At 51.0% G+C, this 17,682-nt stretch overlaps 1 protein-coding gene across 4 annotated transcripts in view; it reads left to right on the forward strand.

The window, feature by feature from the left end:
- NDOR1 (NADPH dependent diflavin oxidoreductase 1) overlaps positions 1-16,394 on the forward strand; it is a 30,373-nt gene extending 13,979 nt beyond the window's left edge. For 3 of the 4 annotated variants that reach the window (XM_019510354.1, XM_019510357.1, XM_019510356.1), the window contains exons 9-15: positions 1,939-2,159; positions 3,919-4,026; positions 5,167-5,281; positions 6,281-6,427; positions 7,871-7,989; positions 13,622-13,716; positions 15,945-16,394. In XM_019510354.1, coding sequence (XP_019365899.1) covers positions 1,939-2,159; positions 3,919-4,026; positions 5,167-5,281; positions 6,281-6,427; positions 7,871-7,989; positions 13,622-13,716; positions 15,945-16,089 — 950 coding nt within the window. In that variant the 3' untranslated portion in view covers positions 16,090-16,394. Of the gene's footprint in view, positions 1-1,938; positions 2,173-3,918; positions 4,027-5,166; positions 5,282-6,280; positions 6,428-7,870; positions 7,990-13,621; positions 13,717-15,944 lie in introns of all 4 variants that reach the window. The other variant, XM_019510355.1, reaches the window with a different exon arrangement.
- The last annotated feature ends 1,288 nt before the right edge of the window (positions 16,395-17,682 follow it).

The following is a 17,682-nucleotide window of genomic DNA, read 5'->3' on the forward strand; positions in this document are numbered from 1 at the left end:
CCCTGTGGGTGCCCTGCCCACCAGGGCTCTGGCCCTTTAAGAGAAAAACAAACCAAGAAAAGCCCTGGGACTCACCACTCCTGCAGTGGCCTTGCAGCTTCGGGGATCCCCTACGTGGCAGGGGGCAGTGGGGATTGCCCCTTGTCAGGAGCATTGAGTCTGGGGGATTTTTTGTTGTTTTTTTTTTTTCTTAAAGGGCTTGAGCTGGCCTGAGTGGGGCACCCGTGCGGGGGCTGGGGGAGTGAGGTGGGAGTCAGGGGGCTTATGCAGAGGTCCCCATGCAGTGGGGGGTAGTGGGCATCACGCCCCCCCCTCCCTCCCCCCGGGCCTGGCAGCACCCAGTGATCTGGAGCTTTTTTTCCCAAACAGTCAGGAGCTGGGGTGGGCAAAGCAGCCGTTGCCAGGCTGGGAGAGTGGGTGGGGGATGGGCCTGGCCTGGCTGATTCAGAGATTCAGCAGCAGCCCAATCTCCAAATCAGATTTGGCTGAATCAAATCTGGAAAGTGATTCAAATTGCTGAATCAAATCACTGTCTCCTAAATCGACCGAATCTGAATCTGAAGCAAATACTAGCCACTTCATCCAGGCCTATCAGTCACTACCTATATGAGTGCTCCCTTTTGGTTTGGTTTCATCCCCAAGAGAATTCAGGAAGTGCTTGGCAGTGGCAGCCCATGTGAGATGATGCAGAACATATCTGCCCTTACTTGGACAACTGGCTTGAGATGGACTTGAAGGAGTATTCCTAAGAGGTCTCCAGTGCTCTGTTCATAGTCCTCAACCTGTTCCAGACTAGGTGTGATTTACAGCACATCAGCTCTTGCTCCCCACCCACTGAGGTCTTGCAGGTTACTGACTATTAGATAGATGCTTTAAAGCAAAGCCAGACTTTTCTTGAGGCAGGTGTCAGATAGTTGCATCTCCACCCTCAGGGAAAACCCTGTCACAGCAACAAGAACTGACCTCACGCTGAGATTCCATGTTATTGTGCCCATGCCAGACTCCATTTCCATTCCACCACCACCACCGAACACTATGTGCATATTTACCTCACTGTCCCGGTTTCTGTAATCTCCAGAGGTGCACTCCCACACGATCTGCGGAGGGGGTACTACCTCACACACCTCCCATAAGTGGTTCCTTAGCAGTTTATGGTTTAATTGAAACCACCTCTGAATTCAAGGTGTTTGGTCCTGGAAGGAGTCATTGATCCTCCTTATCAGTGTGCTTGAACTCTGGACAGTTCATCTGCCCTACAGAGTTTTTCTGCTGTTTGGGTACTTCCCTGTTCCTAGGTGCTATGCCCTCTGGAGCTTCCTGTTTAAGTGCTTGTTGCACACTCATGCCTTTAAAGCATCCATCTAGTAGTTCTTGCCTCAGCCAGAAGGGCTGGTGAGGTCAAAGAAGTGGTGTGTTCTGTGGAATTTGTAAAGGGGGGAGGAAGGTGGTGAGGCCAAGGTGGGTTCTGACTTTCATTTAGGTTGAACCGTCACACTCCTGATTTTCCTCCCCCAAGCAAATCAGGCTCCAGGGAAGCCAGACACACTCATGGCTGTTCCTGGAGAGTGGAGAGGAGGGTAGTAGGGGTTTTATGGGTTTATAAGGGAGAAAGCAGGACTTTGGAGGTTAGGGGAGCTTCTATGGGAGCCTGAATGGGATTGCCCATGTGAATGGCATGTGAGCAAAGCTGCCCTCTGTGACAGGGCAGTAAAGTAGTGCCTCTGCTTCCATATGGAGCCTCACCAGCCCTATGCCTATTTCAAAGCATTTCCTGCTCCAGTCTGACTGAAGCAAAGCCTAAGGCCAGCATGAGGTGGGCTGGGAGGGAGAGCTCTTTGAGCAAACAAAGGGCTGCTGTGCAGCTTGGGCATCTTGCCCCTCATTTAGGTCAATGCCATGCCCCAGGGCTCTCTTTGATATTTGTATCTTGCCTTGCAGACATGGCCCTTCCTGCCCACTTACCCCAGCCCTGCACCATCTGGCATCTGGTCACCCATCACCTGGATATTTCTTGTGTCCCTCGTCGCTCCTTCTTCGAGCTTTTGTCCTATTTGTCACCAGATGAATTGGAGCAGGAAAAGCTGCAGGAATTTAGCTCTGCACAAGGTCAGGAGGAGCTGTACAGTTACTGCAACCGGCCTCGCAGGACTACCCTTGAGGTAGGGCAGCTGAGTAAGTAATGGGGGCTGGGAGACCTACTCAATAGGCTTTTCTGGGGCTGGTCTTTGAGCTATTGCCTCTGCTCAGTGAAGCTAAAGCAACTCAGATTGGAAGCAAGTCTGAGTAAGTAAGTTGTGGGGCTTCTGGGGCCACCAAGCCCAGTCTGAAGTCATAGGTACTTCTACAACGAGAGCCATTGCCCCTGAGAACAGTTTATCTGTGGGTGCAGAGGACTCCATCCCTTGAAGTATTTCAGTCAAAACTGAAAAACTCTCATTCTAAAATAAGTGCTGTTGCTCAGCCGTGAGAGATGGGCCAAGTGCGAGGCTTGTTAGGCGAGATTGTGCTGGCTTGTGCTGTGGTGGAGGTCAGATTGATTGTATTAGCTCTTTCTGCCTTATTGTCTCTGAGTTATTGCTTTGTGCCATGAATTTTACTTGCTGCTGCACAGCAGGTCTGGGCCTTGTGTTCTGCTCTGGTGCCTTCCCCTGGGATGAACACCAGCATTATATCTTGCTGAAAAGGGAGCCCCTCAGGTGCCTCTGGAGTCCCCCACCCCCATGAGTAAGCAAAGTGTAGAGCCCCATGCAGCTCTTTGAGATGAAGGCTGTTTATTATGGGGATGCAGTAAGGCTAGCTGGGCTCTTCTTGGTGGAGCTACAATGCAGGAGAAAGCGCAAGGAAACTTTGTGGTGGCTCCCCTAGAACGGATTAGAATCTTCTCGAATGGCAGGCCAGGCCATCTGTCTCCTCTGCAGTGCCCCAGCTGCCCTGCTCATTGCTGAGGGATGGCTTTCCTTGCTCCCCCACTAACACAGCATGTGCTGAGTGCCACCAGAAAGCATAACCAGTGCCAATGGAGAATGGTTAATTTGACAATGGGGGTGAATGGATCTGCAAAGGGGCATAAGCGCCCAGCCCTTGGCACAGAGCAGAGAAGGCTGGGGTGGCAGCTGGCAGCTTGAGACTGTGGCACCCTTAAGGCCCTAGTGTACACACTTCCTCATGTAACCAGTCTCCCTCTCCAGAGGTTGCCAATCTCTGCCCTAAAGTGATGGAGGGAGCAGGCCCTGCCATTGCCACTTACTCCAGGTGTGTTATCTTTCTCTCCCATACCTGAGCATTCAGCCTCTTCTCCCTGGTACACACTTCCAGCCCTATCCTCTGCTTTACCAGGGGCGAAGGAACCAGAAATCCCAGCTTCACTAACTACCTGGTGTCAAAGCAAGAAAAGCATAGAAATGTGTGTGATCAGGTGTTTAAAGATATGTCTTGTAGTGCCCCCTTCCAAGGGGACCAAGTAAAGTCGCCCAGGTGATCTTAACTGGAATGTTTCCTTGTTCCAGGAGTTAATTTGCCCTTGTTAGCACACCCCTCACACCACTTTGTATATGGCGTTTCTCGGATTCTTTTTTAAAAAAGTATTGACATTGTTGTGGGAAACTGGCCAAGCTGCACTAGCCACTGCCAGCAGGTTTGCCTGTCTCACTGCCTGAAATACGGCCAGGTAATGCAAACCTGTCCTGCTGCCTATAGAGCTCTGTACAGCACAGGCCTCCTCCACCTCACAGGCTGCTGTGCTCTTAGGTGCTCTCCTGCTGAGTAGTGTGGGTGGGAGTGTGTCAGGTGGGAGCCAGCATTCAACAGCAGAACAAAGGGCAGTGCCTGCTAGGCTTGAAGATTTCTTCTCCATGGGGACCTCCCAAGGCAAGGACTGTCCATGGGAACTGCCTTCTCTTATACTACTGTTGTTCCCAGGTCCTGTGGGATTTCCCTCACACCACTTGTGCCATCCCACCCGCATACCTGCTGGACCTCATCCCTCGGATCAGGCCCCGGGCCTTTTCTATTGCCTCCTCCTTGTTGGTAAGCATCCCAGACCCTCCTGCTCTCATGTGAGGCACATTGAGTTGACATCACTGTGGCTAGAGCTCATGGCGTAGGTTCCCTGCCTCAGGCAGCTCTTTTCTCAGAAACCCAGCATGGCATGTAGATGAGAGCAGACTGCTTCTGTACCTTGTGGCTGTCCAGACCACGTCTAAGGCTCTGCTACTTGTCTTGGAGACAATGGCATGGTTAGTGCTGTAGGTTTTGATATCTGCAACCTAGCTAGTCTCCAGCCTAGGTCACTCCCACTCCTGCTCCCCTTGAACTCATGGGACTTTGACACTGGATATAGTAAGAGGTTTAGGCCCTGAAATTTGACTGGTCCCTGTGAGCAGTGGGGTGTCATACTCTGGGATAGGGATGGACCTGGTTTCTCTATTATGCAGTTGGGGGACCATGGTACCCTGCACGTGTCTGTGGCAGTGGTAGAAACGGGGATAGTTAGTGTAAAGGTGGGGAAACCACTTCCCTTTGTGACCAGTAGATGGCATTGAAACCCCAGCCCTGGAGGAGGTTTTGCTAGCTAGTGAAGATGCCCAAGGGCTGTTAGGATTTTTCCCAAACTTTTAAGGTTCAGGTTTCTGGGGTTTGACTATCTCTTCTCCCTTTCAGCTATTCAGGGAGGGCTTCTCCTGTCTCTGGAAGTGCTGACAGTTGGCCAGCACCATATTCCCTCCCCTGCCCCTTGCCCCCCAGCTGAGGGGATCAAAGAGGCAGCTTCAGGTAAAGAAAAGCCTGGGCATGCAGGTAGCTAGAGCCAGAGGAACTACTACCCTGAGCAGGCTGTGGGTCCAATCCTGCAGACCAGCATCCTATCCACTCTGGTACCTTGTCTCCTGCTGCTTCACATTAGCCCATGGGCCCTCTGTTTATACATTCCAGCCCCACCTTTGTCCCCTCTGGTTTGCGTTCGGCTCTGGCTGAGAGAGATATGCAGTGTCCTCTGGCCAGAGGATCTCCTGCTGCCTGTTGTGCAGGGCTGCATGGAGGGGACTCACTTCTTTGCCCATTCCTTTCACCACATGAACAGGGAAGGGCCTGCTGGCTCCCCTAGCTCACAGCTGTAGCCCAGGGCATTTTGCATTTGAACTCCACCTCACCTGAAACCTTTCTCCACAGGCTCACCCCAACAGGATCCAGATTCTCATGGCTGTGGTGCAGTACAAGACACGCCTCAGCAAGCCGCGACGGGGCCTGTGCTCTACCTGGCTGGCATCCCTCAGGCCTCAGCATGGTACCTGATCACATTGGACCTCAGTTTGGGCCTACAAGCCACATGCATATCGGCTAGCAAGAGCCTGGATGGAACTTGTGCATATTAGTTGGCAAGAGGCAGGCCTGGGGGCCTGTCAGCAGTGAGCATAGGTCTGAGCTTCCCAGCAGGAAGTCCCTTGCTACCCCATGACATACAGCCCCTTTCTCAGCTGCCAGCCCCAGGTGCTGCACATCCAGCCCCTACCCCAAGGACCTGAGCCATCTCCTGCTTTGGAACCTTTTTTCCTGAGTCCAGCTGCCAAAACCTTCCCTAGCTGCCTGCTTTCCCAGCTAGCTGCTGTGCCACAGTAGGCTGCTTCCAATTTCCTGGGCCCTTCCCTCAGTGTTGTGAGGGCCAGCAGTGTAGTCCCAGCCCTTCATGGCACTAATGCTGGGCAGCAGAACACTTCTAAGTGTACCAACCTCATCCATCTAAAGAGACCCCCACAGCATGGCCTCCAGCTGGGTTCCTACAGAAGAGATGGTGAGCTGGGTGACTGTTAGAGTGAAGTGCGGTTCCATATGTACTGTGTAGGCTGTGGTCGCAACACTCTTTATAAGCTAAGTAGGATTGGGCGTGCTTCCAGTACCTGGCTGGGGCCTTTTCCACGCAGCTTGCAGTCAAGCTGAGTCCTATCCGTACCACCACAGTTAGGGGGTACTGGTCTCCAGCAATTCCTTCAGATAAAGACCTTTGTAACCCAACACCCCTCACCTCCCACAACCAGTGTTCAAGTCAAGTCTGTTCTACCATGTGGATCCTGCTTTCAGGGCAGCCCTCCACGGGCAAGGGGTGTTTTACCATCAGGTAGTTCTCATATATCTATCATGGGTATTGGTTGGCTGGAACCAGGTTGAGCAGCCCCAGAACCATACATGGGGTGGGGGGGGGGTGAACATCTGCTGTGCTTATGTTTCAGTTCTAATTCCAAGATCTGTGGTGGTCAAGGCATGACCTGTTGGTCTGTTCCTTTTGCAGGTGATGTCTGGGTGCCTCTCTGGGTAAAGAAAGGAGGAATGAAGTTCCCTGCCAAGCCAGATACCCCCGTGATCATGATTGGCCCTGGCACAGGAGTGGCACCTTTCAGAGCAGCTATCCAGGAACGTGTTGCCCAGGGCAGGAAAGGTGAGGTCCTCAGTTGGGAATAATCCTCCAGAGGATGTGGGAACGACTGTGTGTCCAGTGTGGAGGAAAGAGTGTGGCTGGGTGGAGGTGAGGATGCAAGAAGCTGAAGAGAAACAGGGCACACAGAGACCTGGCCTATACAAGCCTTCCCAGCCACTCTACTGAACAGCAGCTTCACCTTAAGCCAGGACTTGAGGGTGAGGGATTCTAGAGGTCAGGTCCTGTCAGGTGAGTACCATGGGAGGTGAAGGGCACAATCTTTAGTTTGTGGGAGGAGCTGGGAGAACCAGGAAATTCTGGCATCTGGGCTCCTTGGGTTGTGGGGGGCAAATCTTTGATTTTTGGGCTCTTCAGAGTGGGATGTACCCATGGGGTATATCTTTGGCATTTGGATTGATCTGGTTGAAAGGCATGAGGGCCAGGTCCTCCAGATTGGGAAATGGGGGCACAGAGAGGTGAATTAGGGTTTGGGTTGGCACCTCGGCCTGGGCTAACACCATTTGGCCATTATTTCCAATCCAGCTGTGCAGAAGGGCTCTTTCTGTGTCACCTCTCTGGATCAAGTTGGAGTCTTATCCCCCTTTCTGGCCTGATGGTGCTCCCAGGGGAGTTTTAGCAGAGAGGCCAATAACAGGCTGACCCTGGGGAGTAGGCTGTCCCTTCTGGGAGGGCTGAGGCAGTCTACCTGCTTAACCTGCTTAAGTACAGGTCTCAGGGCTCCTGATCTAGCACAGCTACCATGCACAAGCCTATGCTGTCTCTCAAAGGGAGCAATGGCTCTGCTCCCACCTCTGCCTCATCTGGGCCATTGTCCAAGGCTTGGGACTTGCTTGCAGTTTCCTGGCTGTGGGTGATGGTGGCCTTGGCATATCCTGCAAAAACCCAGCTCCAGTTCTGATGCAAACAGCTGAAGGCTGCCAGTGAAAAGCCATCAGACTCCCAGGAGCCAGTCATCCTTCCTGGGGCTGTCCACCTTGTTAGTGTGGCAGGCAGATGCCACTTTTGGGGAATGGCATTTCTCTTATTTCTTACCCACTGCACCTTAGCAGAAAGCAGGGCTGGCCAGAATATGGGTCAGCTTAGCATATGGACTTGTCAGAGGCTGTCCATGGAGTCTGCAGGACCTGGCAGGCACTACTATCTCTAGGGGCCAGGGCACCTGGCTAGAGAGTAGGTATAGCAGGTTGGAACCAGTTGTCACCACAGGCTGCCCCTGAGTTAAAGATGAAGGTGCCTGTCACCTGCTCCAGTTCATGCTACTCCTAGTTCCTGGCTGGATACTTGTGAGGCGCACTGCCTTTTCTATGATTGCTTTCAAGGAGTGTCTTTGAGGCAGTCCCTTCATCTGCAGGCCTGGTCCAAGTGCATTTCATGGGTGCCTGTCTTAGAGCACTTCCCTTGGGGAGCTGGGTTCCCTCCAACACGGTTCTTATTTCTTGTCAGGGAACTGTTTATTTTTTGGCTGCCGCCAGAAATCCAAGGACTTCTACTGTCAGGCTGAATGGGAGGAGCTGGTGAAAAAGGGCTTCCTGACTCTCTTTACGGCCTTCTCCAGGGACCAGGTTAGTGAACACGTTCAAGCATTTGAAGGAGAGATGGAGCACTCCAGTGCTGCTTCTCTCATAAAGTGATTGATGGGTGCCATGGGACTAATGAAAAGGGGGTGGGAATCCCACAAGAGGGGAAGACAATGTCGGGTATTTTCCTGTACACGTAGTCAGTACAGTTTTGGGAACATAGGAGAGATCTTCCCATTTACAAAGCCAACAGGAGTCTGGGCACAATAAGACGAGACAGGTGACAATGGTGATGCCAGCAGATAGTGGTATGTGCTCATCTGGGTCGGTAGTGTTCACCCAAAAGGCAGAGTTTGAGAAGGTCCAATAAGATGTGTAGTGTGCTGGGAAGACTACAACTGAGCAATGCCTGTAGCAACCAGAACTCTTTCCCTGGGTGGGAGAACGGCTGGAGAGACATAGGGGACCTGAGGCAAGTCACCCTGTCTCATGGGATGGTTCGCATTTGTCCAGAACCAACTGGGGATTCCGGCTGCCAGGCAGGAGGGCTGTGCTTTTCCCACCTTGCTGTGGGGGCTTCACTTCTCTCTTTCACCATCTGCCCCCAGCAGGAGGTTGAGGCCCTGCTGGCCTGTGTTGCAGGGCTGGCTTTGTTACAGCTGTAGATTCCACTGTCAAGCTGCCTGTAGAGCAGTTCCCCCTCCTGATGACATGACAGCCTTCCTAAGGTTGGCTTACGGCAGGAAAGGATGAACACGTGAAGGGCCACTCATTTCCCAGTCTGGGCACTGTCTGTTTCTCAGTCATTCTAGGCCTGTAGACACCAAAGCTGCAGGTCTCCCCTGGGGCAGGTTCCAGAAAGATAGAGTGAAGCACCAGTGGTACGGTTTCAAGATGGGGATGTTGCTTGTGAGCATGTGGGCCATGCCAGTATCCCTGAAGGACCAGGATGCTGCCATGCTGGTGTGGTCATGGCCTGGCCCTGATAGTGCTTGCTCTACATTTCTGTACCTGACTCCTAGCCCAGTGCATGCTGTTGTATAGCTGACTTGCACATGAGTCAGTTATACATGGCAAGATTGTTTCAGCTGCCTGACTTAAACCTGTGGAGGCTGTTGGTCACCAAACCCAGTCTCCACATAAGCAGCGTTATGCCCCCCATACTGCTCTGGCCTGTCCCAAGCACCTTTCTGAACAGGACTGTTTCTTTCCACCACTTTCACTTTCAGTGCAGTAATTGCTGGGCTGTGAGACCTCCATGCAGTAACCAGGGTGGGTAATAGAGTTAGCCAATTCCATTGACTCCCTCAGGGAATAAACCTGGTATGTTCGGTTTTTAGTGGAACCCAGTGGTTAAAGGCCAGACTCTGTGGAGGGGGTCTGGCTCTGGGAAGATGAGCCTCTGCCAGGAGCTCAGTGTTACCATCCAGCTGGGTACACAAATGTGCTGCGTGAAAACAGGAAAGGTCATTTGAATGGGGCCTCTGAAAGAAGTGTGAGCACAGCACGGGTGGTTAATCAGCTTTGTTTAAGTGGAGCACGTGACAGATAAAAGGCTCCAAGATCCTGAAAGGTTGCCATGGTAGTAAACTTGGGGGAAAAAAGTGACAAACCTCACCCCTTCTGCCCCTCCAACCCCATCTATAATTACCAGAGATCCTGGTTTTCTCTGATTAAAAAAAAAAAAATCCCCAATTTTCGGATTTAAAAAAGTAACCCAAAATCCACTGTTAAAATGAAACACCACTATATATATATATCAGTGATGTTTCATTTTAATCGGTTACTTTTTTTAATTTTAAAATTGGGGATTTTTTTTTTATCAGAGAAAACCAGGATCCCTGATAATTACCCACTGGCAACTCAAACTCCCACCTCAATCCCTCAGTTGCTTTAAAACCAGCTCTCCCTCTAGCTGCCTTCTGATCTTTGTAAGGTGGTGGCACTGGGGAATTGAGTGGCAGGGCCCTGATGTAAGCAGAGGTGCCTGCCACGCTATCTCCAGGGTACCACGTCACCTTATTCTACTTCTCCATTCTCTTCTGCTGCACCATCTGTCCAGCTGACTCTTCTCCCATTCATCTGTAATCAGCACAGCTGCTGTTTCCAGGTGTAAAAGCACCCTTGAAGCCCAAGGCAGATCAGCTAGGCACACAGCCCCAACAAGCTGTGGAACAGCCCCTGTGCCCTGTCTGCTCTGCAGTGCTCCAGCTCCCAGCAGCTGAAAAACACCCTGCACTGTTCCCTCCCCATCAGGCTCCTTTTACTTGCTGCTGATGTGCAGCCTGCTAACACGTCTCTTACAGACAAACTAGTTTTATTTAAAATAACTTGTATGCAGATATTCTTCATTGTACTGGCTCTTTCTGCCCCCAGAATGGTCCCACAATGCCAGTTTCAACTCAAATATGGATGTTTTCCAGAAAAGGTGTGAATGGGAACTTATTTCCAGTTAGTTTAACTACATTTTTTCCCCTTCCTTAATGCTTGTCATTGATTTTTCACAGACATCTTTTATCTGGCTGCTTATAATACATCGGTTTAATCTCTTTGCAAAATCTCCCCAGCCCTTTGCCTAACTGTATAATTGCAGAGTTTGGTTGGGTTTTTGCTACTGTTTTCCTGTTTAATTGACCGCAACAGAAGCAAGTGAGCTGGAAAGCTTACACAGCACCCAGTCCTGCTCCCACAGGCTCTGGAAGGAAAGGGAGAAAGGCCCAAAGCAACTAGGTGTTATCAGTGTCTGTCACCCACTTGCTGTCAGCTTCTTCCTCCACATTGAGGATGAATAGATGAGAGCAGCTAGCCCAGAGCTACTCTGCTTTGCGCTTCAGGCTCTTGCCTTTCTGTCACAGCCACTCTGAGGCAAAATAAGAATTTGCTGTTCACCCCTGCCCAACAATTTTCCTCAGCAACCTCTAAGGAGCAGCTGGGTTAAAAGCTTTTTTGAAATCCAGGTCATTTCTGATAATCCAGCTACCTTTACGTACATTTTAAGTCCCACCATGTTGGGCTCAGCCTGAGGCTTGCTGGCCTTGATGTTACTCTTCAGCTAGATATTTGATAACTCCTTTCAAGAGGCGATAGAAATTGTGTTGTGTCCATGTCTTTGTGATGCTGTCATGTTTTGTGCACTCATGATGCTAGGTCTGGCTGCCTGTACTATGTGCCTTCTCTCCTGAATAAGAAGACATTGAGAAATACTCTGGGGAGCTGGGAAACAAAGTACCTATGCATTCAATGCAGACCTAGAGAATGGTAATGACACCATTTCCTGACAGTTTCTAAGGAAACATGGTTTGAAAGAACCTTTTGGCCAAAATGCAGTGATGATGTATCATGCAGTCACTTGGGTTCTTCCCTCTACAGAGGGCTGGCAAGCCTGTTGACTCGTACAAGTGCTCATGCTCCGAGATCCTGGCCTGAACCAAGACTCAGGAACTGCCTGGAATTCCCTCCCCCAGCCTGAGTCACCATCTCAAGCCCCTTGTTCTCCTGACCTTTCCCTTGTAGGAAAGAGGGAGACTGAGCCCTGTTTTAAGCTCTCCCCTTGCATGTTTCCAGCACATCACATTCTGGTTTTGAAGAGCCATAGTACATAGGATGTTTACTGGCTGTGCAACTAGCAGTGGGTCATTTAAGGACTTGAGCAGAGTCCCAGCCTCATGGGCAGAACCACTATCAGCACTTAGCTGATTAACGTTAACAATGCTGAGCTGTGGGCAGCCATGGCTGGTTGTCAGTGCCTGCAATGTGTTTGCTCACCTCTGATGGCCACCTCAGCCAAACTCTGACTGCGCCTCAGATGACCTTGCTGCCTCCTATCCAGTATGACTGCTTCCTGGGACAAATGCATGGAACGACTTTAGCTTGGGAGACTGATACGTGCGCCAGTGGCAGCCCATGCCAAGAGCTGCTTTGGGGACTTCTACCAGGGAGGTGGTGTGTTCCACATGTCCACATTGTATCTCATAGTGGCCTGGAATGGTTGAAATCCAGTCACAGTCTCCTGAGCTTCAACTATTGATGGGGAAGGGCCAAGTTGCCAGGGTAAATATTCACTGGCCCATAATGAGCAATGTTTTAAGAGCCTGGTTTAGTGGGAGGGTAGAAGTGAGCTCTGTCAGGCACTCTGCCACAGTGTCTGTGCTGGGTTGCTCCATGTTACTGGTATGTTTATCAATAGTTTATACAGGGTTGATCAATGATTCATGGGTCTTATAAGCAAGTTACAGACACAAGCAGGCTGTTAGGTAGCAGTAAGTACAATGGTCAATGGTGTTGCAGGAAGCCAGAAGCTAGTGGTAGGAGCAACGTGTTGGACTCTAATAGTTTTTACAACTGTTTCACCATTTGATAAAGCATCTTGGACCCTCTTCTGAGCTACGTATACACATCTCCTTGCCAGAGAGCCCGACCCTGCAGGGCATTCCACAGTGGGTAACTGCATGCATTTGAACCAGGGCACCTGGGAGGGGATCCAGGCTTTGTGCAGAGAGCAGAATCCACTGAGTATAAAATGGCACTTCCTTACTCCAGGCCTGATTGAAAGGGGCAAAGTGCAGTAGTCTCACTTGCCTGCTGCTGGTTCACTAATGGCAGACGATGGACAGGGTTGAGAGGTACACCTAGTGCCCACCCAGCTATATCAGTGGCAGAGATGGGTCTTCCCTATTTTCATGCTCACTGTAGTGTATCTGTAGCACTCAAGCCAATTATTTCCAATGGACCTGGCAGTGAAGAGCCTGGACCGGTTCACTGCTGCTGGCATAGCTGCATTAGAGGGGCAGGTGGTGAGAGCTGTCCTCTCTGAGGGATCCTGCTACAGTAGGACAGCTTTACTACCCTGCCATACCCCAGAAGGAAGCTGCTTGGAGATGCAATGAACTAGTCACCACCTGTCTGCCTGGCCCCCTCTTTTCAGGCTAGCCCTGCTGTGTTTCTGAGTTGCAGGAGTAGGTCTTAGGCCCACATAGGGGTAGGGTTCCAATGTTGGTCCGATGGCAGGAGGAGCAGTTTTAAGCTTTGGCACTTGGTGTAAGGTGGAAAGTCTTCATTCAGGGCAGAGGCAGGGCATGGCAAGCCTCTCACTGGCATGGCTGCAGTCTTGGGATAGTCTGAGGACAAGTAGTGTCACAGTTGTATTTCAGTGCTAGTCTGAGGGTGTGGGGACTGTTGGAGGTGGCTGGAAGGATTATTTCTAGGGAATCTGTAGCTTGCAGCTTCTCTAGGTCATGGCCCAGCAGTGCACCAACTGGTACCTACAGCTGTTGGCAGGGGAGGTGCAGGGAAGGGATCCCTGTCTATTTACTGTAGCCACTCAGTTCCAGATGTGGCTTTGTCTCGCAGTGATTGCCCTGCTGTGTTCATGTCATAGTGGCTTGTTCTCCCAGTTTTGCCTCAGTGAGGATGAGGATCTGTCCCCAAGGAGCTTGCAGTGCAAGCGATGGTTGTATGGTCTAGGTCTGCGGGCCCTGTGAAGCACGTGGATCAGTTCTGTCTGTTTCTAGATGGGGTTGGTACAAACTGGGCTGTCCAGAACACTAACATATGAGTAATAGGGTAGGACTCCTACCATTTGCCCCTCTCTACCTTCTCGAGCAAGATGAGCAGCGCTGGTGTCTGTGCTGGCAGCTGGAATCCACTGCTGCTTATCATGGTGTGTACTTCCCCACAGGAGGAAAAGGTTTATGTCCAGCACCGAATCAGAGAAAACAAAGGGCTGGTGTGGGATCTGCTGAGCCGTGACAATGCTCACATCTACCTGGCTGGGTGAGTACTGGCTGCCTCAGGGTGCTGCCATCCCAGGGTGCATCTGAACAGGGTCAGGGGGTGGGGCATTTTCATTCTTCCTATCGTCCAGGTAGGAATCAGAGTGGTCAGTTCTGCTATGGCACAGCCTGCTGATTTGATTGTTGGCAGGGTGTTGTACTGTGGGGGAACTGTCTGTCCCTTTTCCAGAGTCAGAATTGCAGCCAGGTTGGGGTTAGCAGCACTGTACTCTTGTCCCTACGGGATGGCATTATTTCATGTGCCTGGTGCATCCATTTCAATGCTCAGGGTACCTGAGCACTCAGAATTCCAGTGGTTTCCTAGAACAGACCATGCCCTAGGTCCATTGTTTGCCAACAGAACAGTCACTTGTCTTCCAAGTGACTGCTGTCAGGGATCAGTTGCAAACAGGTTCCCAATGATCTCCCTAGGGGAAATCTTGAATAGAGCACCTACAAGCAAGGAGGCATGCAGCTCTATAGGTCATGTGATCGTGAAGTGTAGAGAATTTTAGAATGCTCTCCCTCTCTCCCCCTACCCCTGCTTTCCGTGAGTTTCAGCTGCAGCACCACAGCCCAGGGAAACTATTTGATAAGGTAAAGAGTGGAGGCAGCATCCAGGATAATGGCAGCCTAGACTTTAGAGGGCTTTATAGCCATCCAATATCATGATTTGCATTCAGAAATTGGTCCTCAGCCAGAGCAGAGCATGGCATGGGCCCCGTCATGTGCTGCTTCTCTGTTTGCCCCAACCACATTATGCACCAGCTAAGGATTGAGGTTTTGTATCCAACCTCACACAGAGTCTGGAGGTGACCAAAGTTTGCATCAGCAAGGCACAGCCCATGTCTAAGGAAGAGGAATACTTTCTGTAGCCAGCTGCCTGCACTGCTCTGTGAGAAGAGAGACATGGGGAAAGAGCCAGTAAGATCCCAAAGTCTCCGGTTTCCTAAGCAATTAATGGACATATGCCCTTTAATATGTCTGTGGTCCCTGTTAAGAGGAGTCAGTAGGTCTCAATTCTCAACTCCTGAAGAAAAGAACAAAGCCATTGATAAGGCTCAGTCTGTCCCAGTTATAACCTAGGTTAGAGACACCACTGCATCCAAAGCAACAGTGACCAGTCACTGCAGTGTACCAGAGCCAAAACAGGGATCTCTCTGGACCTTTCCCCTATGGCACATTGAGACTGAAAGTCTGAACTTAGGTTGGACTTTGCTCATGGGCCTCTAAAGCAAAAAAGGGGAAAGCCAGTGAAATATCTGTGTAGTTCCTGCACTTGCTAACACAGGGATCTGGCACTTGAAGTGGTATTTACAGAGGGATCCTGTCATCTGCCTTTTGACCTTTGAACACCATCTCTTACCCTTAGTGCTTTCAGCCGTGTTCTCCTAGAGCCTGTGAGACCTGACTTATTTGGCAGGTTGTCTCTGCTTCCAGGCCTGCCTACATGAGTCTCTGGCTTGCACCACAGCCCTTTGCCCTCACTTGTTAAGTATTTTACATTTGTATTTTGGGGAGCCCTGGAAATCTCTGCTCAGTACTCACTGACTCTGAGCTGAGCCTGGTATAGTTCAGGCTGTTGGTTGGAAAGTGCAGTCTGGCATTAGAGGGTCTGTGCTCATAAGACTGGAGCCTTATTCCTAGCTCTGCCAGTGACTCACCAGGTGGTCTTGGGTAAATCATTTAATCTGTGTGCTATTGCCTCCTAATCTCAGAAAGGAGTATAGGGCTAGTTCGGCTCCCACAAAGACATTTAGGGCTTTCCTGGTGTCTCTAAAGTGCTTTGGGCTCCTTGGGAGGAAGGGGCCGTGGAAGGGTGGAGCACAGTCTTTGTCCAGCATCTTGCATATGTAAAGCATTAGGTAATCACTGAGTATGATTATTGCTATCATCATTAATAGTAAGATCAAGAGGGCTTTTTTCTCCTCTGCTTCCTGCCAATCCAGCTCAAGAGCAGGAACTTCACTGCCAATTCTCAGAATGACACTGACCTCCCTCACGTTCTTGGAAGTACCAGCTCAGGTTTTGTTTACAAGCCAGGAAATGATTGGGCTGAGCCTCTGGCTCTCTGACCGTTTGGCCTTGTCTGCCCTGAATGTGCAGTGTCACTAAGGCTAGCATGCCATGTAACAGGGTCCAAAGGGTGCAGCAGAGGCTTTAAAGTAGAGAGCTTGGACCATGTTCTCCTGTCTTGGGCACACAATAGTGGCACTTTTTCTCTTCCAGGAATGCCAAGGAGATGCCAGCTGGTGTCACAGAGGCCCTAAAAACAGTGTTCCAGCTAGAAGGAGGCCTGTCTACTTCAGAAGCTGAGGAGTACCTTGCAGCCTTAGAGCGATCCCGTCGCTTCCAGTCAGAAACCTGGTCATAATCTCAGCCCTGAGCTGGGCCTGCTCACAGCTGAGTGCATGTAAGCACAGAGGAGTGAGCCTGCAGGAATGATGTTTAATAAACCCCCAGGCACCTGACTTCAACCTTCAGTCCAAGGGTGTCTCAGCCAGCATGGCTGCCCTGCTGGTGATGGGCTTCGGCCTGGCAGCTGTTAAATTTCCCCAAGCCAGGCCTTGCAATTTTGGCTGCAGCCAACCCTTGTCTTTCATAGCTGTCTGGAGTGTGATGGACACTTACTATCTTAACCAAATTCACTTATATTCTTGCCTGTTGTCCTCTGGGGTTGTGAGCACCACCTCATTAGTATGGACCAAGACCCCAGACTCAGCTCTTCTGTGGCTTAAGGTGCTAGATGGACACAGCCTGCTGCCCCTGGAGCCAGGGTTCTAGGGTACATGCGATCTGGTGCAATTCCTAGATACAGCACATGGAACAACAGCTATGGGTTGGGAGGTTGCGAGTAGGTTTCCCTTGATCCCTTGCCCACAAGTATGGAGGAGTGCAGGTCAGAGTTCAACTGTGACTTGCTTCAGGCCCAAGCGGGTGTGTGGCAAAGTCCTGAATAAACCAGGTCTCTGAACTCCCAGTGTGCTGTCTGTGCAATCAGAGCCCTTTGTGTTCTGTAAATGTGTTCTGCTGCCTAGGGGCCCCTGGAGTACTTGAAGCAGGAGTCCCTGGTGTCTTTTGGAGTTTACCAACCCCCTAAACCCACCTCTCAAAGTGTGAACTTCCCCATTCCTCAAGGGCTTCCATGAAACCTCAGCAGGATAGTTAAAATGTTGCATGTTTTTATACCCCCTCGTGGAGCCCAGCAGCCAGCCCTGCTGCTCCCTCCAGCTTGCAGCACCTACACTGCAGTTCTGAGTGACTAGAGTCCATATGGGCTGGGCACTGAGCTGAAAGTGTGCACAAGGGTCTGGGGATGCTGTTTGACCAGGCCACAGGCCCAGGGAAGTCACACAGAGCCTGCCCTTGGAATCTGCCTCAGGTGGGGCAGAGGCCATGGATGCAGGTTCAGGTGCAGCTGCACAGTGAAGGAAGGGCTTCATTACACTTCTCACCAGGTAGCAGCAGACTCCTGGTTCCCCTTGCCTTGGCTTGAGATATCAGGTGTGATGGCTGGGAGCCCAGGTCCAATGTGGGTCTTTTCCCTGAGCCTTACTGTCATGGGCCTCTGAGAGGCAAAAGTGGGGCTGGAACCTGCCCCAGGGTGGCCAATGCAATTCCCCGGCTTTGAATGACCACCCACCACTCAACTGCTGGGAGTGGGATGGCTCCACAGTGCAGCTTTCCCTGGTCTGGGCAGGCACAGGTTACTATTTCCCTCTACATGTGTTATCACCAGTAACAAGTGGTGTGAGGATTGCATTTAGCATCTGCTTCCTCTGTGCTGTTATCCCCCTTTCCCTCTTCCTGCTCCTCTGGCCCTGTGGTTTCCCCATCCAGCCCCTTTCCTGGCTTACGGGTGTCTGCAGTGCCCCTATGCTATTACCTCTTTGCCCAGTGTCTTGGGCTTGTGGAGCTCAGATCATCACTCCTATCCAGCTTTTTGTAGCCACTGTGTAAATAGTAA

The sequence above is a fragment of the Gavialis gangeticus genome, unplaced genomic scaffold (genome assembly GCF_001723915.1).
Source record: "Gavialis gangeticus isolate Ggan-Ray unplaced genomic scaffold, GavGan_comp1, whole genome shotgun sequence".
NCBI classification, from domain to species: domain Eukaryota; kingdom Metazoa; phylum Chordata; order Crocodylia; family Gavialidae; genus Gavialis; species Gavialis gangeticus.